The sequence below is a fragment of the Podarcis tiliguerta genome, assembly GCF_965153285.1.
Source record: "Podarcis tiliguerta genome assembly, chromosome: 5".
NCBI lineage: Eukaryota > Metazoa > Chordata > Lepidosauria > Squamata > Lacertidae > Podarcis > Podarcis tiliguerta.
This window is the reverse complement of record NC_139538.1, coordinates 48,791,457-48,816,291: the sequence shown is the minus strand read 5'-3', so window position 1 is coordinate 48,816,291 and position 24,835 is coordinate 48,791,457. Positions and strand designations below refer to the sequence as shown.

General features: G+C 40.2%; 1 protein-coding gene across 4 annotated transcripts; it reads right to left on the bottom strand.

Annotated features, from left to right (window-relative positions):
• On the bottom strand, positions 1 to 24,520 carry PLEKHS1 (pleckstrin homology domain containing S1). Of its 4 annotated transcripts, none has more exons than XM_083441128.1 (15): positions 24,282 to 24,520; positions 20,258 to 20,303; positions 19,170 to 19,246; positions 18,936 to 19,042; positions 16,451 to 16,585; positions 13,394 to 13,448; positions 12,724 to 12,819; positions 12,032 to 12,142; positions 10,854 to 10,937; positions 9,943 to 10,043; positions 7,679 to 7,879; positions 6,878 to 6,979; positions 3,568 to 3,703; positions 1,565 to 1,644; positions 1 to 766 (listed from the first exon to the last, which is right to left on the bottom strand). In XM_083441128.1, the coding sequence occupies exons 2-14, from the start codon at positions 20,283 to 20,285 to the stop codon at positions 1,576 to 1,578; spliced, it is 1,302 nt and encodes a 433-aa protein (XP_083297254.1). In that variant the 5' UTR covers positions 20,286 to 20,303; positions 24,282 to 24,520; the 3' UTR covers positions 1 to 766; positions 1,565 to 1,575. The 4 variants fall into 4 exon arrangements, with proteins under 4 accessions (XP_083297254.1, XP_083297256.1, XP_083297255.1 ...); XM_083441130.1 differs by having other exon boundaries at positions 12,032 to 12,136; XM_083441129.1 differs by lacking the exon at positions 24,282 to 24,520 and adding an exon at positions 23,983 to 24,242.
• Between the last annotated feature and the right edge of the window lie 315 nt (positions 24,521 to 24,835).

Below are 24,835 nucleotides of genomic sequence, written 5' to 3'. Positions count from 1 at the left end.
TTTACCATAAGACTGTATGACAAATAGATTAAGAAATAAAGATAAGTCTAAAAGAAGACTGGACATTATATATAGGTTATATAGAAAAAATATTACAACATGAAAATAATCGTAACAGACTGATAAAAAACACTCAGCAGTAGATGTTACAACATGAGAGAATGTAAGGTAATGAAAATAACCTAGTAGAATAAGAAAACACAGTTAAAATGACAGCAAATAGGAAACCATGGAAAGAGTGGAAGGGGAGTAACAGTTAAGATACATAAGAGTTAAATAAGATGGAGGAATAAGTTATGTTGTTATTATTATTATTCACTTACATATGTCTTATATTTATGCTGTTCCTTTCTTATTATCTTATGTTGGACTGTAACGCAGTATGTGGTGAAGATATGATATAATAGAAAAGCAAAGAAAAGAGAAATGAAAAAAGAAAGACAAATGTCTGATACCACAGTGGGATGGCAGCATCTTGGTTCTTGGAGCAGCGCAGAAACTCTGAAACGGTTTTAAATACATGTATGGATATTCACAGCAGTGAAATACCATTTCTTCTGAATACCACTGCATTTCAAAATTTGCAGAGGAATAGTCCTGTCCCAGTCTGGTGCGGTTCACTGAGTGCTACAAGAGGAGAGACCACCATCATGCTACTTTTTTTATGAAACAAAGTTTTGGTGTCTTCACGGTGCGTTTTTTTTGGGGGGGCACTGTTTTCAAGTCTTCATTTGTATTTGACCTAAGATCTTGGCCAATGAAGAGTCTGCAACAAGTAACAAATAAAAATATTTTTATTACATGTGGATCCTGCCTTTTCACAAAGAAACTCAGAGAAACTGAAGTTCATGATCTTGATTTACTAAATGTCTGGATTGGATTTTGGAATCAGCTGATTCCAGAACCACTGTTCTGAGAATGGCTGCTTGACCTGGCTGTCCATGCATAAAGTTATCTGATATCCTGTTTTATAGGCTGTAGGCCCTTGTACATGTTGTATGCCCAACCTATGCTACTGTGCCCAGTTTGAGCTGGATTTTGGCATCATAGACTATATTGGCATCATAGACTGGATTTTTGGCATCATAGACTATATTTGTTTACCCACCATTCATATGTTTCATTTTGAATGTAATAACATTTCCAATAGATCATATAGCAACACTTTTTTTAATTGCCACCAGCTGCTGGTGGTTCAGTTGTTAAAGTATGAATGCAAACCATTGATCTCCCATTGCAAAAATCTCTGCACTATCATTATGAGGCAAATGTGGGCTGGGAACTCTAGATTTGCCTCATAGCATATATTTCCAATTTAGGGGATGGGGGATCCTGTGTTTTCGCTCTAGTGCTGACAATGGGCATGATAGAAAAGTCCAAATCATGCTAGTTCTGGAATAAGTAACATCTAGTTCTAGAAGGAAATGGGATAGCAAGCCAGTGAAATCAGAACACTTGGATTAAAACTCCATTTATCATGGTAAACTAAGCCTGCTTACTACAACGTAACTGAGTTGTTGATGACTTTTGCATAGAAGAGTAGGCAGGTTCGTCACACACTTACATTTTTCTCCATTAGGAACATTTGCATCCTTGAGCATGTAAAATTTTTGAATCTGGAAGCCGACATACAGTCAGTTTCACCTTTTGGAAAAAAAAAAAAGGAGAGAAAAGCACTTACCACATTACTATTTATACTTTACAAGCCTTCACCATTGTGTTAATATAATAGTGATTAGCAACTTTGTATATACAATTCATAAACTTATCTTTCACCCATATACCTTTGCAGGTTTAAAATTATCTAATCTTAGTGGTGAATTGCAGTACCGCACAGCTTTGTAAAGTTGGGTGTCCACAGAATCCTGATGCGGGCCATGAGAAATCCAAGGTTTTACAATGAGTGGTTCTCCACAAATGGTTTTGACAGCCAGACACAGAGAAGCGTGTACAGCCTGCAACTGCCAGCACCAATACAATATGGAAGATCTCTGGGTAAAGTGATTTCAAGGCAGTGGCAAATAAACTTTGAGGTAGTATGGTATAGTGGCTAGGGAGGTGGACTAATTCCTGGGATACCAAATACACAGAAATGTCTCTCTCTCTCTGTGTGTGTGTGTGTGTTTGTATAATAAGCAAAATGGTTATCTAGGAGTAGGTGATTGGTTAAGAATTGCACAATCTAGCTACTTCATAATAATGCAATGTATGCCAAACAGGGAGAGATTACAGATTAACATTTACCATAGTATGAATTCACAGTGTTAAGCCAATTGTTTTTGAGCCAATATAGCCAACTAACCCATGATCACCTATGGTCACCTAACCTGAACCACATTAAATGATGCAGTATCTCTTTAATCCTAATACGTACAATGGAAATGGTCACAAGTCAATAGAAATGAGAAGTCTGGAATTGCCTTAAAACCAACAGGAGTCTCAACAGGAGATGAATACAAATCCCACTGCCTCTCCATTTTCCTTTTCAGCACACAACCAGTCTTCTTTGTCCCCAAGATCAGTGTGAAGAATTTTCACCCAGTGCTATTTTGTCATTAGCCCCACCTTCCCTAAATTCCCTGACCCTGTCTTCAGTTTTCTATCACTTCCACTTACCTTTCTGTTCTCCACTACACTTCTGCTTCTTCCATTGCTTTCTCCAGCTTTCCACATACTATATAATTTCCCCTTTGTCTTCTCTGCCTCCTTGGCCCCTTTTGGTTCAGTTGCTCACATTTCGTTTTGCTTGTCTGCTCAGCCCTTCTTCATTGTGTACATTTTTCTTCCCAACAACAGATCAGCCCATGCTGTCCCTGGGCACTCTGCAAGACTCGTGCTCTAGTCCAAATTAAACTTCCCACACAGCTTGTATTTTTTGCTGGCAGTGCATTTAACCGACTGTCCCTCTAAGCAGGTGGCCCAGCTCATGAATACTCTACTATGAAACCTATTATTGTTGGGTGTGTGTGTGTGTGTGCCTATTTTTATTAACAGCTTTTAATGAAACTTGACGTGATTAAGATGCTTGAGTTTTATTACACTGTAGGGGTGCCAACCTGAATAAAATATTGGGCAGGCCCAGGTAAGCCTCACCCCACATAATCGATCACATGACACGGTGCATGCACACCATTTGAATGGCAATGCCTATCAACTTGTGGGTGGGGCCTTGGCCCCCTCAAATATTTTATGGGGGGAGTGAAGCCCCCACAGCCCCTAGGAGTTGGCTCCTATGTTACACTGTCTTCCATTATGTTCCAGAGCAAAATCATTAGAAACATATTCCTTGGATAAGGTCCATGCTCAAATTAAAGTGGGTTGCTGAGGGTAGGAAATCCACTTCCACTTTTTACCATGGTGTGAAACTACTGGCTGCACACAATAGACCAACATATGGGTAGCCACATGGGAGATTGTATGCAGCAGAGGCAGCAGCAGCAATAATCATAATCATAATGTTAACCATGCTTTTGTCTGAACAAATGTGCCTGGATAAGCCCCACAGCTAATTGCCACAAACTAATTCACTGCTTGGTGGTCCTAATTAGTTAAATTGCTGTCTCTTACCTCCTTTCTTGTGGATCTAGTTATGAACAAAGACATTTCATCTATGCTCTTTGCATGCAGGTCGTTCACAGCCACTATATAATCCCCTTGATGAAATATGCATCCCAAGCGATGCAGATCTTTCCACTGGGAGACACTGTAGTGAATTGGAGAAGGGGCAAGGGGAGAAAAAGCATTGACTGATTAGGATTCTTGTTCACTTTGGTGATGGCTTCTGATCTGGAGACGTATCCATGGAAAATCTGGCAGTCTGGCATTCAAAAATACTGAAGAGTTGGGATGAAATTGATAGCTAAACAGATAATCTAATCAAGCAGTAGATATCAATTAAAGCTTCCAAGCAGGGAGGTGAAATGGAAATACACTATCAGAGCTTAGGGTGATCTATGGTACAGTCTATTATGGGGTCACAAATCTTGTAGAGGAAGCTTAGAAACCAGAGATAATTCTTAATTCTGATCCTATTATGAACCTGAAAACTAACAGCTTTTGGTGAACAACTTGGTGTTTTTTTTTTTTAAAAAAATTAAAGGTAGTATGTCAACTTAAAGATACTGGAACCAATAACCAACAATCCATATGAATGACGGTACAAAATGATTTTGACCCTGTGGTTTTGATTTCTATTCTACATTACTGTACTACATTTGAATTCATTCTTTGAGTGGGGAGAAAGTTCTCTAAATTGCTCTTTGGCAGTTAAGGCTGCTGAAAGTTGGAAGATACATCTTTAAATTAAAATGAATAATATCAAGTATTCAAGCCTCCAGCTTTGTATGCATATCAAGTCCAGCGTAAATTCCAGTAGACAATCTGGGGGTATTCTGTTTATCTCAGCCCAGAGACCTAGCATAATTGGCCTATTAGGCTGGTTGAGCAATTTTATTACGGCATTCCAGTACACAGCCCTAGCCCTGGAAGTTTAAACTCATATAGAATTATGGATTCAAGGAGAATTCCCTGGATTATCCAGTCACATGCCAAAATGCACTATCTATTTAAACACACACACATGTTCACGCACACATGCATTATATGCACTAAGTAGGAGATTCTACCATCTCTGTAAGTAGCTTACTGCATTGCTGAATTGGTCTGATAGGCCATTTTAAGGTAGATTTCCTTTTCTGTCACTTCATTCCGTTACTCTTTGCTTTATCCTTGGTAAATGTAGCCAGCAATTGTTCTCCACCTTCTTTCCAGCACTTTTTAAATATTGGATGATTTTTTGTTTTTAGGAGTCTTCTTTCTACTAATCTGAATATGCCCATCAGCTTTCCGTGACAGGGGGACTTCCTCTCTGAAACTTATTGGGGAGAATTTCCTTCCATCACTGACAAGGTCTGAGAAAGTGACTTTCTTGTGCGCAGTGTGCAGCAGGCATGTGAAGTACATCAAAGGAGAGCAGAGAGAGTCAGACTTGCAACTGAGCACTAGAGAGTACACAAGGGAAGGCACAGCAGGAGATGAGCTCTAGGCACCTCTAATCTATGTCCATTTCACCCTCCCTCCCTTTCTTCAGTCACTGATACTGATATTCTAGGAAGCACACTAACTTCCTTACTGCCTCTGCAAAATATGTGAGATAATGGAAATTCTCTACTTTCTTAACCTCCTCTTGGGAATGTTGTAGGATATCTATGAAAATAGGAGTGGAAATTGCCAATGTTCACTTATTTGTCCCATGTACAGAACAGAAGTCTTAACTGGTGAATATAGTCTGCAAACTGAGTAGTATGTAGAATAGTATGTAACCGATGACTTTTCTCTCCCCCCCCCCCCCCCCACATTTGCATTGTGTTTTCTTTGCACTGAAATATATGGATGCAAAAGCATAATACCACCAGACTGTTTGTCATATGGAATAAACTGTGGTAGAGAAAGTGTGACATCTTGTGGTCCACAAAGGCTGTGGAGCAGTTTTATGTGCTTGTAAGTTTCTTTTTATTTCAACTCCTTCGCCAACTCATTAGTATGGGAATGCCCAACTGAAGAATATACTGAGAAACGTGGGGATTAAAACTTCTGTTTTGTGTTACATAAAAACTAAGTTGGTGATTTGCAAATTAAAACCTAAACTGCCAAGCAGCAGTTTTCAGTGTTTTAACAAATTCATTTCTGGTCTCTGGCAGGAATGCAAAACTAGCATTCCCTAACTGACTTATATAGCCAGCTCTCCTGAACACTGCAAAATGACAGGTCCCCATATGAAGTATGTATAAAAACAAGTTAATATAAGTATGTTGTTCACCTGCCAGTGACAGTGAACAGATGTTGCTTTTGAAAAAATTATATCCCACTTTTATTTCATGGCAAACCTGAAGAGGGTAACATTCAAGAACAATAACAGCTAGATGTTAAATAACTTATTTAAAAATGCAAAATAAAGTTCACACCCAAAAATAGACTGATCAAAAGGTTAACTCAAAAGGTTAAATATAAAGATAGATTTTAGATTACAAGGCAGGGCTCTGGCAATCTTCTTTGGGACAATCATTTCACACTTATATCACTTGTATTGAGAAAGACTAGCATGAGCTACAACAGCAAGAGCTACAACAGATTTCACACGGAACAGGCTAACAAGAATAAAGAAGTGTGAATGAGTGCATGTGCTCATCTATATAATAATAATAATAATTTATTATTTATACCCCGCCCTTCTGGCTGAGTTTCCCCAGCCACTCTGGGCGGCTCCCAATCAAGTGTTAAAAACAATACAGCATTAAATATTAAAAACTTCCCTAAACAGGCATATGGATACAAGTTGCGGGGGATCAAAGCAGCAGTGCTGTTGTTCTCAGGTCCTGCCCACAGGCATCTGTTTCGCAACTGTAAGAATAGGATTCTGGACTATTCGATGGGTCTTATGCCTGATCCAGCACAGCTCTTCTTAGGCCTCATCCACACTTACCTTTGCTCCAGGTGTCTAGGCACAGGTCTAGACTTTCCAGGTTCAGGTGTTGTTAGGTTTTTTTGTCCCAGTGCTCTTCCTGGGGAAAACCTGCATTAACCGCCGGGTGGAAGTAAACAGCAGTAGGGTTTTCCAGATTGCTGTTTGCTCCGATTCAGCAGTAAAACATGGGTTTTCCCAGGGAAAGCCCTGGGACAGGGGAAAGCTCAGCCCTGTGCCTAAGAAAGCCTGGAGCATGTGTGGGTGAGCCTTAATTTGGGTCAATTGATTAATACTGAGCTGTCTCTTATGAAATTGATCAGTAGTGATGCAGTGACATTGCTGGAACTAACCAAAAAACCTGATTGCTTTTTAAGAGCTGAAGGTACAAACCAGCATGAAAATAAGAGGCCTTACCATATACGCCCAGCGGCTTTGACAAGTGTCAGGCAGTTCGTGAAATCACTCCGGGGAAGGAGAATATCCACCTCTTCCAATTTGCAGTCATCTCTGACTTTACTGAAAAGAGGAAAGGCGTGTTGTGAAGCCCAAAATGTGTGGCTAAAAAACCAGAAAGGTACCACTGCAAGTTGTTGCTATTAATGAGAGCCACTGCCAGACAGTACTGAGCTCGAAATAGTCTAAATATGTTCCATGATAACCCACACAACCAGTCTTACAACATTCTATATCTGACTTCTTTCTCTTCTTATATAAAATATTGAGCTTTTCAAAACACTTATATTCTGCCCTTTCAAAACTCAAGGTGATGTAAGTGTGCGTTAGAATACAGCTGTAAAGCAGTGTGTAAGAAAGGGCTCATTTCTTAACAGAATCAAATTATTGTCGAAGCAAGAATCATAGTGATTCATTTCCCCTGCACCTTTGCAAACTACGTGGAACAATGGAACAAAGTCCAATGTACACTTGAATGGGTTCAAAAGGCTCACATGGTGGGGAGATAAAGGTTAAGTATTCTTTTCTGGTTCACATAATGGAGCAAAGAACTAACTTCAAAGCATTGACATTGACTATTGGACTGATCGTATCACTTGGAAATCGGGACAATGGAAAACCCATTGAAATAGAAATGCATTTTCTTTTGCCCTCAGGGAGTTTGTGAGAAATACAGACATAATTACTAATATATTGAAAATGTAAATTATGCACATGTATCCAGCCATCACTATCCACAGGAAACACTGAGAATATCCACACCTGAGAATAATGGACAACTGAACCACAGACAGAACTGATAGTTTCGGTGTTTTTTCTGGTTTCCAGGTCCTTGGTAGTGGTGTTGGTTTCAAAGGCTTGTCCTCTATCACCTGCAGATTCGTGCTATCTTCCTGGCCTTCGGGATGGGTCGTCAATTCATTGTTTGTAGGTTCGATTTTTACCTCCGCTACCCCTGAAACTCTAATGAGTAAATTACATTACTTTTAAAAGGAAATGCATCAGCCATGTCTATAAAAACCACATCAATTTTTTAAAAAAGAAACTTTAGCCTGGGCAGCAGACTGAAGCTGCACAATCAGTGCATGAATGGAGGGGTGGAGGGAAGTGAAGCAGAACTGTAGTGCCAGATCAGCCCTGACAGACCCCCAAACTTTGGCCATTTTTTGTGTGCAGAAAACCAACACACATGCAAGTTGTACATGCCCAGTCTTTGGGTTGGATCCAGATGGGCAGAGAAACCCTGTCCTGCCATTCTATAGGGGGTTAGGATGTGGTGATGGTGTCCTGGCTCCACTGCAATCTGCCAACAGGGGGCCTCCACCACCACAGAGGTCCCCACTATAAGTGGATGAACAGACCTACAGGTGGAGGTATCTCTGCCAGGTTTAGCTAATGGAAAGCCTCCAAACTGAGAGTTTTGGTGTGTGGGGGTGACAAGGATGGTGTGGAGAAGGGTCCACCAGGTATCTGCTGGATCCTAAGCCACTCCAGCTACTGATGCTGGACTTGATTTGGGCCTCTCTGCTGCACCATCCTGAAGCTGGTGCAGGGAAAAACTGCAGTTTCACAGCCGCCTCTCTTTCATGGCTAGCACAAGTGGGAGGGCTTTGGATGTTTCTCTGCCACTCTATTCAGCCACACTGAAGTCCCAATGATTGAAACAGACCTTTGTCATGAGACCTGTATTTTGCAAAGAACACACAGTAAAGATTGGACATGGGGAGTAACAGCTTTTACAAGTGCAGGCACTGTGCATGTGATGCTACCAAGGTGTGGAGATCAGGACAGAGCCAGCAGGCATGAACCCAGTACTACCCCACCAGCATAGTGATGGTTTGCAGTCTGCACGGAGTTCCTGTGAGTCTGACTTGCTTGTGAGGAAGGGAAATCTGACCTCAGCCACTGCCCAGAAAAGGCTTACAATCCACAGGAACGTCCAGCTTGTTCCAATTTCTGGGACATAGTTATTGTTTGAGGGTTTCTAATCTAGATGGAACAAGCGGACTCAGGTTACACTAGTCCACAGCCTTCAGCCAGGAAAGTACTTGCCACGACAACCCCAAATCACTGAAATGGACTTTAAAACAGCTCTATAGCATGCTTTTGAGTCTGCATGAGTTGGGTTTCTTAGAGGATCCTAGGATCCATGAAAAATGGTACAATGACTGTCTAGCAGTTCGGGTGCTAAACCAAACATGAAACTGAAAGCTAGACTATAGTGTTACCTCCCCACAAAAAAAAAACCCCTAGAATAAAACCTTAACAATTATTTGAATCCTCGCTGAATTTGAATGGCAACAGAATCCATACAATGAATTCAGGCTACTGGTTCAACTAAAAAATAATAATCTGTGTGGTGGTTTACTTACTGGCAATGAGCCGTGAGTGTACCCAGCCAATGTCTTGGAGGATTTTAATATATTTTGTGTTTATCCAGCTTCTGTACTTTTCCAGGGCTTCGAGGCACCAGAAGTCCTGGCAATCTTTGAGCAGCTACAGTAACATGCCAAAAGCTGATTCAGGGGGAATTATGTGATTGCTGTTGGCATGTACGTTACTGCCTTGCCAGGGCTGATGGGCTTGGAAATTGGCACAGACTCGTTAAGACAAAGTAGCTGCTTCTGAGAAGAGGAAGGAAGAAAGGAATCTATGCAAGATTACAAGAGTGATCAATTTGCACCAGCAGTTACTGGTAATAATACTATCTTTCTGGCTATGTTAATTTAACATCTAAAGGTAGACATCACTTTGTTGTGAGAAACAAACAGAGTGTCACAGTAGACTAAAATGTTCTCCCCCAGGTGCAATAAAGATGAACCAATGATGGTCTAGCACAGAGATGGGGAACCTGTTCCCCTCCATGTGTTTCTGCACTACAACTCCAATCACTCCAGACCAATGGCATTGCTGGCTGGAGTTGATGGGATTGGAATCCTGGTCTAGCAAAAGCTTTGCAAAAGAAATCCATGAACAATTGCTTCAGATAAATTTAGGAGCAAAATGCACCATGCTTGAGTACTCACATGGATCCCATGGGCATGTATTCTTCGGGTTCACCATCCTTTTCCTTATCTGGGTTAGTAGTCTCTTCTGTGGCGCTGAATTTATCCTGCATATCATTCAGCTATGAAAGTAAAAAGCATACGCCAAGTATATTAACGTATCCAAAGGAAATAAAAACTCAACTCTGTTAAAAGCAGTGCTCTCAGTACTGTTACTGAACCCACTAATACATTTGGTCCAGTCTGTCTGGATAAAACTGATATGTCACTACAGCAAAATAAGTAACTCTTTCTGCTTCATGAAAGACTTGGTTTCAGCAAACTGCAACCATTTAATTTCTGAAGAAATTCTGAGTACTAGAACAACTGCAAATCTTAGAGTGGGAAGAGGGTTGATTTAGAGGCAGAAGACCCTAACCAGTCATGAAACATCTGGAAGCTTTGGGTAAATCTCTACCGCAGGTGAGAGCCACTGCTGTAAAGCACATTTTACATACCAAAGTTCCCAGGTGTAGAATCACAGAATTGTGGAGTTGGCAGGGACCTAAGGGTCCTCTAATTCAAACACCCTGAAATGTAATTTCCTGTAAACCAGGAAACCTAGACAGATGGACGGGGGTATACATCATCATATAATGATAATGATGATTAATACCCAGCAGCTCCAGCTCTAGTAACAAATTGTTTCAGATGCAAGGGCTGGGAAATACCTTTGCATAAGACGCTTGGAAGTTGCTGTTAGTCGGAATTTAGAATACTGGGCTCTGTGGACTAATGTTCTGACTCAGTATGACACAAGCTTTATACAGTGCTACGAGACTAAACTGGCGTGGAACAAATCTGCACACAAGATAAAGGATTCTGCACATTAAAAAAAGATGTAAGCATTAATTCATTATTTAGAACAGAGCAAATAATGATATCTATGTTACCGTAGCTAGAATACTTGTTGGACAAGCATAGTATTCCTCCATTTCGGATTTTTCCTCTGACTCTTGATGATTTGTCAGGTGTCGCTGAAATAAAAGTACAGACATATTTACAGTGTCATTATTCTTTGCTCAACATGCTTTTAGAAAGGTCAAAATGGATAATATGCAAACACTTGCTCTTTTTAGCAATTGAAAGCAGCAATGAGTAAGACCTGCTGCCCCACAAGAAAATCAGAAGTGAAACACTTATGAGGAATGTAATCAGGTAGAGATGTGCCATAACAACATGGGGGACGCTGGTATGAATGTACTCAAACCCACTGACCTATGATAGATTTGTTTCTAAATTGTTTCAATTCTATTATAATTTAATTACTTTTAAACTATTATATTTTGTATGTTTTTGGCTTTCTGTATTTTATCCGTGGTTTTTTTTTAATCTGTGCAAGCCACCTTGAGTCCTGGCCTGGGAAAAACATGGCCTATAAATAAATATAAAAATTATAATTATAATCATATTATCGTGCCCATGGATATAAGTTTCTAAGCACGTTTCTGCAATGGAAGCATTATGGGCAACTGTGTGGAAGCCAGGGATAAGGAGAGGCAAGTGGGTGTGAAAAGGAAGGATCAGAAAATGAAGAAATAATTAGTAGCAAATAATCACTAGCAGGGACGCGGGTGGCGCTGTGGTCTAAACCACAGAACCTAGGGTTTGCCGATTGGAAGGTCGGCGGTTCAAATCCCCGTGATGGGGTAAGCTCCCGTTGCTCGGTCCCAGCTCCTGCCCACCTAGCAGTTCGAAAGCACATCAAAGTGCAAGTAGATAAATAGGTACCGCTCCGGCGGGAAGGTAAACAGCGTTTCCGTGCGCTACTCTGGTTCGCCAGAAGTGGCTTAGTCATGCTGGCCACATGACCTGGAAGCTGTACGCCGGCTCCCTTGGCCTATAGAGCGAGATGAGCGCGCAATCCCAGAGTCGTCTGCGACTGGACCTAACGGTCAGGGGTACCTTTACCTTTACCTTTAATCACTAGCAAACCCTTATTTTATTTTATTTTTGAAAATAACTGAGCAATGCTTCATGCAACTTTCTGCACTACACAATGCATGGAAGTGATGCAGTAGTTGCTTCAAATTATCCATACTGTTCTTCCAGTCCCACTTTCAGCACTCACTAGCTGCAGTACTGTCAGTGACTCATAAACAGGGGCTTCTTGGGAGGATTCTTGAGTAATAGGCTCTGAAGAGGGCCTCTTCTTGGAGATGGATGCTCCTATATCCTGCAGCTCAACGAATCAAAACAGAAAAAAAGAAAGCATAGCTTTATTTCAGGGTGATTCATTAAAACTAGAAATTAGCCCTGTTCTTTCTGCTGATACAACACATTTAAGCAAAATCAGGTACTTGAGTTGTGGTTCTACTTTAAAATTGTTGTGGGTGTGGAAAAGAAAAGGAATAGCATTTTTATTTTATTTTTAGCACTTGTCCAGACATGCTATTTATTGCACATTCATCCTGATTTTCTTTCACAAAACTTACCCAATAATTACATAGGTTATACCTAGTCTTTATTCTGATTTGTTTGTGCGGAAGTTGTATGACAATGAGTACCTATCCTGGATTCATCCTGACTTATTTGAATGGTGTTTACACGTGTTCCCATTCATTCATCCCTCAATTTTCAATGCATTTTCCAATTACTGCCAAAAAAACTGTTTCTTTTTTAGATGGATTTGTGGCACCAGGGGAACAGAGCACTTTAATTGCGCAAACCTAAGTTTCCTTGTATGCCCTTGAAATCCTTCCCATGAAATACTGATAGCCTGGAGGCACCCTTAAAATGAAAAAGACAGTATGTAACAACCACCTCATATTCATTGTCAGGACACGGTTCCTTCTTGTCAGCAGCTACTTCATCAAGACAAGCTGGTGAAGATTTTGACCGACCTCTCATTTCTGGTTTCTGGGTCAAGAAATGAAGCAACAGAGTAATTTCACATAGTTAAAACCTTTACGAAACATTATGAAACCAAAGTGTAACTATTTTTTGAAATTGACTTTTACATGAATATTGCTATTTAGTTCTCCAACCAAAGAAGGCTTACAAAAATGCATATACTAGAGGAAAGTATGCAAGAAAAAAATCAATATATTGGTGAAAATAACAAATGAATATGCATTGTATTAGGGGAAATTGGTTGAAAAAATGCAGATGTGTACATTTCTCAAAACTGCATATAAAATGTGCTTATTGGGAGAAATTTACACTAAAATGCTGGTAAATTTCCATGAGGATTTTTAAAAATGTGCCAATTGCTACAAAACATGGAGAACTGAATTTAAGACTGGAAAAATTAGAAACTTGAGAGAACTGAAACTGACAGACTCCAGTTGTAAGTTTTGAAAAGAAAACTGAGCACTAGTAGAACAAATGATAAAGACAGTTGTTGTTGTTGTTGTTGTTGTTATTATTATTATTATTTTAAAAATGTCAATCGCTGATGTTCGATAATTAAGACAGTATTGCAACCACTGACCTTTGTTTCTCTTCTGGTTGAAAACAGGAAGGTGGCCCAGTCCTCAACGTCCTTGCTAGAGAGTGAAATTACATTTTAAGGAGACAGATAGAGAAACAAAATATTAGGAATGAGATTGTATTCCTTTGAAAAATTTGTAAAGTTTTTTTTTTTACTTTTAAGAAGAACCAAATCTTTGAGCAGCATCTTCAAGGTGCTCAAGGGCCTCCTCCCTATATGCCAAGGGGCAGAGAAACATTTTCAGCCCAAGGGCTGCATTGCCTCATGGGAAAACATTGAGGATGGGAGTCACAGGCCTGTGATGGTTGTGACCAGAGGCAAAAGTGGCAACAAATCAGACTTTTAACTTTGTCAGGTAGGCTACATCCCACCTATGCAAAAGTCAGAGGTCTTTACACCCTACCCTCTACATCTCTTCAGCCAGGCAGGCAAGACAGTTCAAGGACAGGAAAAACTAGGATGAGGAAGGTAGGGAAGCAGGGCTAGTGAAGGAGCATGGCTTGGGGAGACTTCTGGGAGAAAGATATGGAGGCCTCAAGGGCCATATTTGAGCCTTGGTACCTCGGGTTAAGTACTTAATTCGCTCCGGAGATTCGTTCTTAACCTGAAACTCTTCTTAACCTGAAGCACCACTTTAGCTAATGGGGCCTCCTGCTGTCGCCGCACCACTAGAGCACGATTTCTGTTCTCATCCTGAAGCAAAGTTCTTAACCTGAAGCACTATTTATGGGTTAGTGGAGTCTATAACCTGAAGCGTATGTAACCCGAGGTACCACTGTATTGCTGGGAGATATTCAAGTAAGTTTTACTCAGAGTTGAATACTACCCTGGGTATATCCAGAAAACATCTAAAGCATTCTTGGACTCCAGCAGTTGGCCAATAGTCAGAAGTGGTGGGGGTTGTGGTTTGGCAAGATATGGAAGGCCAAAGTTAATCACCCATTATTTCAAGATTCTCACCGGTAATCCTTCACCATATAACCAGGGATGCCTTTATTCCATGGCTGTAGAAGATTTCAAATCTTAAAAGAATCTCAACTCTCATTCTCTATAGTCACCCAAATGGGACATACTTCTGATTAGGCATGGTTAGGACTGCAAACTAAGTAAATTAATTTATCAAATCTGCATAAATTTAGGAGTCAAAGCAATAGCACTGAAACAAAACCCTAGTTTATTTTAAATATACACAGGTCCCGCTATCCAAACACTTGTTATTTTAAAAAAATCACTTATCCAAAAATGAGGAATTAGTATGCAAATTATACACACCACAGATCCATAGAGCTGGACCTGAGTGTAGTACTGAAAACAAATAAGCAGCCTTAAAGAAGCCTTACTTTTTGTGTTTTGCTGGTCCACGGCAGCCGTTTCACCAGAAACCATGGTGGAAGGAAGTGAGGAGGAAGGGGGAGAGATCAGACAAATAAGAGCATTTTTTTCTTTCCTTATTTGCCTTTGCAAGGTTTCAGAGGGCTTTCCCAGGTATTTTTGACATTTTGTCATATTCTGTGGTCAGGAACACATTTCCCCAAAGAGATAATTGGAAATGGTCAACTTGTTATGCTTATGAAACAAATTCCTGCAAATGCATTCTGTTTAGATAGTGGGACCTGCATGTAATGTACATCTGCAGCTTTTATATGCACTACTTTGATAAAGAACAGTAAAAAAAAATCCATTATCTGCTTTATTTGGGCAACCTTTTAGCTGAACAAAAGCATTTTAATCAGTGTTTTAACCCAGACATAAAGGCATATCCATGCATTGGCCTGAGCATACTATGTGAATGGGAGCAGGATGACTGCACACATTGAAAAGGATTAGATCTTCTAACCAAGACAATTATGGTTTGCTTAGCAACCTTGGCATTTCACACTAAGGCTGCAGCTTCATACACTGTCAGGATGATGTTGTTGACTTGGGTTCCAAGCTCATATAGAAGGCATGCTGGAAGGCAAGTGCAGATATAGCCAGACCAGTCTCTTGCAGAGTGGCATTTCAATACACCCACTGGGGACCCCACAGGTTCTGCGCCACCTTTATTGTGAGGATGAGATTCCCCTGTCTGATGGTGACTGTGATATCTATATAAAAAACAATGTTTCTATCAACCACCACCTTTTCCATTAGTTACTGTTAATGTGTGGCTGTAGGCTATAGAGGGAAATGAGGGGAAGATGGGGCTCATCAACTTGGGAAGGTAGCCCATCTAGGAGAAGGAAAACTCTGATCCTAAACCTCTGCTGCCTTGCAGCTAAACTCATTCGTAGGAAGGCCTTCAGGAGTAAACCCTGAGGAAAATTCTGTACCCACTGACTTGCAGGAGTGGTTAGAATCTTTCAAAGTAGCCTTTAAGGAAACTGGCACTACATTCTAAGTTACCGAAAACAAACAAAGGGTATTTGTTTTCTTTGAGGTCAGACTGGTTTTGTTTCAGTGCCAAAGTCTCTGCTGAGTATTGAATGTGCAGAATAAGGGGATGAGAGTATAAGGTAAAAAGGTACCTAACAGGATTTGCATTATCTCTTTCCAAGCAGCACTGATTTCTCTCACAAGTTCTAGGTATGCTGACTCTGGGAAAATCCCTGCCGCATGTGTAATGCCAAAAGAGATTATTCTGTGGCTGATTCTTCTCAAATAAAGATTCCCTCATAATTTACCTTGTAGCACAGCTCTTCTTCTACTTCCGGAACAGCCTCTAAAGCAAGGGTTTTTCAGAAGGGAAACACACTATAATAAGTGGCTTAACTGGGCAAGAAAGGAATCACAGTAGGGAAACCATTCTTGATTTATTAAGCTATGGTGGCTCCTTAAATTTCCTTCACTTCCACTCATCTTGCTGTTCAAATGTATTTCACGAGCTTTGTAAACATTGTAAGGGGAATCATTTTTTTGTGTAATATATATAATGGCTTGTGTGATAATTTCTTTGAGGATGTGCTCTGACCAATTTGAGGATCCTGTACCGGTATTTTAAATTTTTTTAATTCATTGCCTTCATACTAGCAGGTATGAAAGCTATACATACATATCTGTAAAGAATGGTGAACATACCTGTCTGATCCAATAAGATAGAAAACCCTATTTTCTGTTCTGATGGTCATCACTTCTTCAGGCTTGCATTTAAACATCTTCTTCACAACCGTCATTTTCTCAGGGTCACCTATGCCAATCTCTATTTCTGAAGTCCTGTTAGGTAAATATATGAAAGATGTGCACAGTCTGTGTGGCTCATCGTGTTAAAAGATGTCATAGGCAATGATCTAGCATTGTAAAATATGTTCTTGCGTGTGATGAGACTGTTTTTACTGCATGTCATTTTACTGCATGTCATTTCTAAACAAGTGTTTTGGTCTTACATAATCCAGAATGGGAAAAGCAAGTGCAAAATAAGAACTTGTCTGTCCCATATTCTTACCCCAATCCATAGATACAAAAAACCTCAGAGACATGAAACATAACTCAACTTAAATATGTCTATATATTGTAGCACCATTATGAACCGTGGTTGATTCTTGAGATCCTTTCAATACAGGTTTTTACAATCATGTAAGTTATAATAGATGAAATAAACTGCCATCTTGTGCATGTCATAAAAAGCATGTAATGTGTAATATAATGTGGTATAGTGGTTGGAGTGTTGGACTAGGAGCTGAGAGACCAGGGTTCAAACACCTGCTCAGCCATGAAACTCACTGGGTGATCTTGGGCCAGTCACTATCTCTAAGCTCAACCTACCTCACAGGGTTGTTGTGGGGATTAAATGAGGAGGGAGAGAACTATATATTCCACCTTGTTTAAATTATGCCACATGGCAGCCTAATGCATTCTGGTACATTCCTTTTCCGATATAGCACACTCACAAAGCTTGGTTATTTTAACTAGTTATATAAAACAGAATCACATGAGGTTTTAAATGGGCAGACAAATGTGATATAATGATACATATATTTAAAACCATATTAATCCTGTCTCCAGCAATGGCCCCTTTTGGACAGAGAAGACTTGGCCACTGTACTCCATGCTCTGGTAACTGCCAGACTGGATTATTGCAATGTACTTTATAAGGGGCTGTCTTTGAAGACACCTTAGAAACTTCAATTTGTCCAAAATGCGGCAGCCAGATTATTCATTCATTTATTCGTTCGTTCCTCAAAATTTATATAATGCTGAATTGTCAAAAACCTCAAAGCAGAAATGAACCTGTTTTGATTAATTACACAGAAAAGGAAAAGAATTTTGGATAAACAATAAAGCACAGATTATTTAACTGTAATAGTTGAGTTGAAACCGCAAAGAGATAGACAGAAGTCAACAAAATTATAAGGGACTCAAACCAGTATGAAGGACTTTGCGCACAGAATATTTAAGTATTGGTTTGAACTTCCTAAAAAATGTTTAAGAAAATTTTTCCCCCCTAGTTTTTGTTGTTTTGCTTTGGGGTTTTTTCTTTTCCTTTTCTTTTTCAATGTTGTTCTGTTTATCTTAGATGTTTAAATACTTTTACCGTGTATTTTGTAACACCTATTTTTATCCTAGACTAGAATATGTCGTTGAAGATCAAATTATTCTTTTTATTCTTTCTTTGTGAATTTTGAAAATGTAATAGTTTTTGTTTCAATTAAAAAAAACAAACAAACCTCAAAGCGGTTTACAGAAGATAAAACAAGGAAAAGCAAGGAAGAAACCACAACCACGCTTTAAAAACACACAAAACTTAAAACAATAAAGCAGATTAGAATTACCTCAGAGCATCTGGAGAGATGACTGGCTGAGGTTCCATTTTAGAACTCATAGAACCCTAAACAGCTGCACGGGTTCTCACACATTAAAAGCGCATTACTGTGAAGGGGTTGCAGGGCCACATGGATTAGCCACTCTCCTACCAATGCACCCCCAGGCACTCCACCCCACCCCAGCTGCAGGGTCCCTATATGCATACCATCAGAGCTTCTTTGTGCAATAAGTAGTTCTGATCAGGATTCCCCCTAGCATGGAGGCCTCTGCATGCATACATCAGGAAGTGTGTGGGACCCTTTTCAGAGCTGAATACATGGCTGATGAGGGGGCAAGTCTTGCTCACTGCCTCGCAGTGCTTTTAACCTGTGAGGTGGTTCAATTTCATATGGGGCTTCACCATGCATTTGGGAAGAACCTGGAGCAGAACTTTTTTTGAGGGGGCTAGCAAGCAGCAATTCAGGCAGACAGGGACTGTTAAAAGAAGCTTTGCATGGACAGGCAGAGTCCCCCAAACCCTGGGTGGCCCCTGTGTGGAATAGCGACTCAAGACAACGTGCTATGGGGTTAAAATTGGCCACAACTGTATTATGTTTCAATTGTGGGTAGACCTTGGCTCAGTCACTGGGCATTTATCCCTCCCAGTCCCCTGCCAGGGATCTAGATATCCCACCTGGGGAAGGCAAAGCCAAGCCTGTGCTAATGGTGCCGCATAGGGTCCAGGGGGCTGCGCGTGACAACGCAAAGGGCGCCCCCATTTAATGTGGGGAGTGGTCATTCTGAGACAAGGCTAGATACTTACTCATTGATTTCAATGTAACCCTTTAACTGGGCACCTTTAAGATACCTCAGGACATAATCATTCTTGCCAGACTTGGAAAGGATAAAGTGTCTCCTTTTCCAGGAGTTCTGTTGGAAGAAAGGTAAAAGACAAGGAATTAGAAATACAGTAACACATTATGAGTACAATTATTATTGCTATTTGCTCATCATTATTATAGCAGCAGCACCATGGCTGTTATGATGTCAACAGTACCTGATTGGAGAAAAGATGAGGAGGTGGGGATTTGATGAAGAAACCATGCTTGTAGACATCTCCATAACTACAATTTCCTGATAAAGAGATAACAGTAAGAAACATTCCATGTTACCTCCATAGGAAACAAACCCTGAAGAGTGGGTTTCTGTATCCCTTAGCCACAGACCCATAGTCAAGGAGGGAGAGAAATCCAATTCAAAATGACAAAAAGCAATGATATTTATGTGTTTGAAGAATATGAAATGGTTTTTGACCAGTCCTACCATGATTGGTCCAGTTTGATTTATTTATTGAAGTGCTTATGTTTCTCCCACTCACATAAGATATCAAGGTAGTGCACGGAAATTTAACAATTCCCAGCAGCTGGAGCAAAATCCCAATTCAGAAATTTGGTTGAAATCAGAATATAGACTGGAAGATCTACCTGAATATACGCTGAATGTTTAAAGGGGAGGTGGTCCCTTTGTTCCTACAACTCATAGCACATCTACTACTGGACCGGCAGGCACAATCCAAGATAAAATGGCTAAAACTATGTCGGGGAGCAGGACAGTCTGTATGGATGCTGCTGCTGGAAAACCCAAATCAAGTACTTGAAAAATATCACCCAGTAGAAATGAAAGATTGTGGGTGGAGCATCATGGTGAATCAGAAGCAGGGCTTCTTGATCTCAGGCTAACTCAGCCAAACCTCATCCCCAGGACTCATCCAGCAACAATCCAATGCATGTGCAGAATGCATTTTCTACAACACTGAGTGAAGGGAGTCCATCCCATATCTCTGGATCAGAGGGCAGGGCTTTAAGTGCAAATGTGTCAGTTCCAATGTGGCTCAAGACCTGAATATCCCTGCCCAAATATGCAAACTCTGCCATGTTTTGGAACAAGGACACAGCTAAGCCGCCAGCCTAATAACAAGACAATACATGGCAGGGCCATAAAATTGTATGCTAATTTTGGTTGGAGTAGCATACTGATTGCATCAATTAAAAAAAGAAACAGTGCATGTTGAGAAAAACATGAAAATTGCCTGGGAAACGAGTATGGCCTGCTGTCTGGATAAACTCATGAGACTCCATCTCATACCTATGCACATTGTTCGTGGAGCATCCATTTTGATTGCTAATTCAACCTAGTAAACAAACAAATAGTGAGGGTTAAAGACCACTTTAACTCATGTTTAATATGTACTGCCCCAGTGCACCATCACTATAATCTAGGACTTTGTCAAAACCACACCTTGCCTTTCCAGTAAGTACTTGCAGTTCCTGTTCAGATTAAATAAACAAATATTATGAGGAACAGAAGTACTTAATTTTCTTTTTTGTTCTTCTGCTATGCGGTATATAAACAGAAACTGTAACCAAGCAGCAGTTTATCAGATGTTAACGAATATTTGTTATTTGTCAGTACCCATTAACTAGGTTAACAAAATATTAACATAGATGTAGATGGTGACTGTGTGCCAGAAAATAACTACAAAAAACCCTAAATTTATAATTCTCCCAAAACGATGCAATGAATATATAACATAAAGAACAGCAATATTTTATTCCTACAGCCTTTTCTTCCCACTTGCTCCATTGAATGTTTTGAACAATAAAATACAATTAGCATTCCAAGAACTTACACAGCATAAAAAGGGCAACAAAAGACCATAAATTAGATCAATGGTTGTTTTTGAAATGAGTGGATGAGTGTACTGCTTACAATAATACCTTCTTCAGATCAAGGGAAGTAATAGTCCTGCTCTATTTTGCCTTGACCAGACCCCACCTGGAGTACTGTGTCCACTTCCGAGTATCACAGTTTAAGGATATTGACAAGCTGGAATGTGTGCAGAGGAGGGCAACCAACATGATAAAAGGTCTAGAAACCTAGCCTTATGTGCTATGCTAGAGAGAGCTGGGGATGCTTAACCGGAAGCGGAAAAGTCTGAGGAGCGATATGATAGCCATCTTCAAATATTTGAAGGGTTGCCACATGAAAGAAGGAGCAAGCTTGTTTCCTTCTGCTCCAGAGGGTAGGACTTGAACCAATGGATTCAAGTTACAAGAAAGGAGTTTCCGACCAAACATTAGGAAGAACTTTCTGACAGTGAGAGATGTTCGACAGTGGAACAGATTACCTTGGAAGGGGATAAACTCTCCTTTATTGGAGGTTTTCAAACAGAGGATGGATGGCCACCTGTCATGGATGCTTTAGCTGAGATTCCTGCCTTGCAGGCGGTTGTGCCTTTGGGGTCCCTTGCAACTCTACAGTTCTTTGATTCCCACCAATGATACTTTGAAAATTTTAATTAAACAAATAAATACTTTCCAAAACTCTGGTAAAACCAATTCTGATTTAGAATGTTTTGGTTTGGTAGAAATGAAACAAGTGTGAAGTAACATCAGAGGGACAAGAGGCATGAGGTTGTTTCCAAAGCAGCACTAAGTCACATATGAAATGGGGGTGGTGGTGTGTCTCTCTCCTCTCTAAGCCTACAGGTGTTCACCTCAAATGCCTGAAGAGATCCATTTATTTCATGCGACTACTGTACTCACCATTTGCTCCTAAAAGTGGAGAAAGGTTTTATTAGCAGTAACCACAACACAAAAGTGTATAAGAAAGAGACTCTGAACTTTCTATGTTCCCCTCACCAGAGTTCATTGGTTCAGCCATTTAATTGGGAAGCAGCTTGGAATTGGGACTAAGAAAAGAGTGTCAAGAGCAACCAGTGTAGGGCAGATACAATGACCGCTCCCCACATTAAATGAGGGGGGGGGCGCCTTTTGCGTGGTCACACGCAGCCCCCTGGACCCTATGCAGCACCATTAGCACAGGATTGGCTTCACCTTCCCCAGGTAGGATACCTGGAGGTCTCCGCCTACCTCAGCCAGTTGCCCAATCCCTCCTGGGGAGGCGTTGCCAAGGTGATCAGGCCAGGTAGGGGGAGGGACCACCCTGCCCACACAATAGGGGGAGGATCTTATTTGGGAATCGTCAGTTGGCTCCAGATGCAAGCCCCATCAGAACATGAACTTGCACTATAGAAACTCTACAGAAACTCTTATTTTGTGGATGGAATAGGTTACACACATTGCATCCAACTACTTTGTGAGACTATACACGTACAGCTGCACTAACATAAGCCTGTCAATTAATTGATTTAAAATGCAACCCTGAAATTGCAACCATACCCAAACAAATATCCAGATGAGGACAAATCTACCTACCTGAAAGGAAAGTGAGATAGTGCAAGGAACATATGCAATATGTAATTATTGATCAATTTTGTTTTTGTTGGTGCAAGGACAAATAAATAGGTATAAAGAAAGGAGAATTCCCTGGATGCCAAGATCGAGGTTTGAGCAAGTACTCTTTGGTGAGAGAGAACCTCAGCAGAGATTTAAAATCACAAAATATGCAGCAAAGTAAATAGAGGAAAGGTAGACTGCTAGGTCTTTAAAATATCCCCCAGTGACACATGCACATACACAGTTCGGCCTTTCTTTAGCCCAAAGGCTGGATCAAGAATTGCCTACATTCTGCGAGAGTTTTTTTTTGCCAGCAGGGAATTAGGTGGCAGCATAAAACTGGCTTGCTGTCTGCACCTATCAACCCAAACTTCCACCACTAGTACACACACACACACAAAGTTACACTTAACAGAGATACCCCCTTTCTTTTCCTCACACCCTATCCACATGCATCCACACACTCATTCTCTGTAAACTGTCCATGTGGAAAAATGAGTGTGGAGGCAGCCATGAGGGCATTGCAGAGTGTGCTCCTATGCCAATACAACCCCCAAGTCTATGATTCAATTCCCTCTTCCCCAAGCTGCTCTTTGCCTCCTAGGATAAACTTACCGATAGCTATTTTTTAGAAGAAGAAAACACTATAGCTGAGCAGTAAGCTTAAACCCGGCATTCCACTGCTCTGTCTTCTTTTCCTATCTCCTCATCTGCTCAGTTTGACAAAAACAATTCTGAAAACAGCAAATCCATTCTGGGACAATTTTATTTGAGTTATTTCACTTTTTGGAAAGCAAGTTTGAGGGTGATATTACTTCCATGCAAACTCACACTCTGCCTCTCACTTCCTGCTTTATTCGGAACAAACTTCAGTTGATTCAGGTGTTCTCTAAAGAACTCGGTCTCAGGAATACTTCCCCTAAGATTCCATCAATATCCATTCAATTTTACTTGCCATCAAGCTGAATGACTCAAAAGATTGGTAATATATCACTCTTTTTGTTAATATCCCATTTCTACTATTGACTAATCACATTACCTCAGTTAATGTCTATTTCTCCTATTGACCTATGTTTGCTGCTATTTACTTATATTATCCCTCAGTTGTATTCCAGTCAAATTAATCTAATGGGCAGCGTTTGGTGATTTCATTTTATTTTTTAAGACCCCCCTCTTTTAGTGTGATGAGCCCTTGCAATTCTGCATTCGTAGAGAAGGCACAGAACAAATGATGGTTAATGCTACAATCCTATGTACACTAAGCTCAGTGAACTTAATAGGATTTATTTCTGAATAGTCTTGCAAAAGATTGCACTACATGTTGTTTGTGGCATCAATGACTTCCCTGAATTAAAATATCTCTAAACAAATATTTTTTAAAGCTAAAGACAGTATAAAATTTTTCTATGTTGCCACTTGGGTCTGAGCAGACACACACTTGGTCTTGGTAAAGTTGTCAGAATTAAGAATAAACCAGTGCTACATACCACAATTAAAAATATATTAAGATCAAGGCAAGGCAATATAAATGTGAAGGAATGCCATGATATACAGAGAGACTTATGAATTTACAGCAGAGAATGGTCACTGCAAAATGTCAATATACGATTAGAAGAGAGGGGTGGTCACTCTTTAAATCACAGCACATTTTCACCCACAAACTGGATTTAGTGGAAGAAAGAGCTTTTACATTGCACAACTCTTACCCAAGGAGGCTTTTTTCAGAATTTAAAATAGTACTGTTTAGCCTTTTTAAAACAAAATCAAAACAAGCCACTTAAAAAAAGTGTATGTGTGAAACAGGAGGAGGTTGAAATTGATACTGCTAACTTTTACTCTAAATGAACATGAACATTTGTAGGGGTACTTACAGGCACTGGGTGTTTGCGAAACTGAAGAGCCACAATGTCAAACCACGACAAGTTATATTTTCCGAGCGCTCTGCTGCTCTTAGTTTAATGCTGAGTGAATAGCAACTGCCTCCTTATACCAGTGCACAAAACATAAGCTGTACTATGAGTCATAAGGAAATACCCAGGCTTTTTCCTCAGGGCAAATGTACAACCTCCTGTCAAGGTGAAAGAAGTTTCAAATGGGGGAAAACCAGAAGTGGATACCATGCTAATATGCCTGAGAAACAGACATAGCAATAAGCTTACATTTAACTCAGTAGCAAAACACATCCTGGAAAGAGAATGGTTTTGGTTGTTTCTCCTTACAAACAGCATGCCCCCCCCCCAATATTGCTTATATATATTACAGTCCCCTATTTCTTGAAATAGGGGGAAATACTGTAGTAAAAGAATTGTGCTGTATTTTGAATGATCATAGCAACAAAAGGAATCAATGTGATATATATTCCCTGCCAAGCAGCATATTTAAAGATCAACAATGAGCCTGCAAACCTAGCCCCCCCTTACCTGAA

Bases quoted from the DNA above. Each gene is read 5' to 3' on its own strand.
- PLEKHS1 (XM_083441128.1), bottom strand. From the start codon at position 20,285: ATGGATGCTCCACGAACAATGTGCATAG. The intron at 19,247-20,257 runs GTATGAGATGGA...TCTCTTTATCAG, and splicing joins TCCACGAACAATGTGCATAG to GAAATTGTAGTTATGGAGAT. The intron at 7,880-9,942 runs GTGAGTACTCAA...TTTACTCATTAG, and splicing joins TACATGCCCATGGGATCCAT to AGTTTCAGGGGTAGCGGAGG.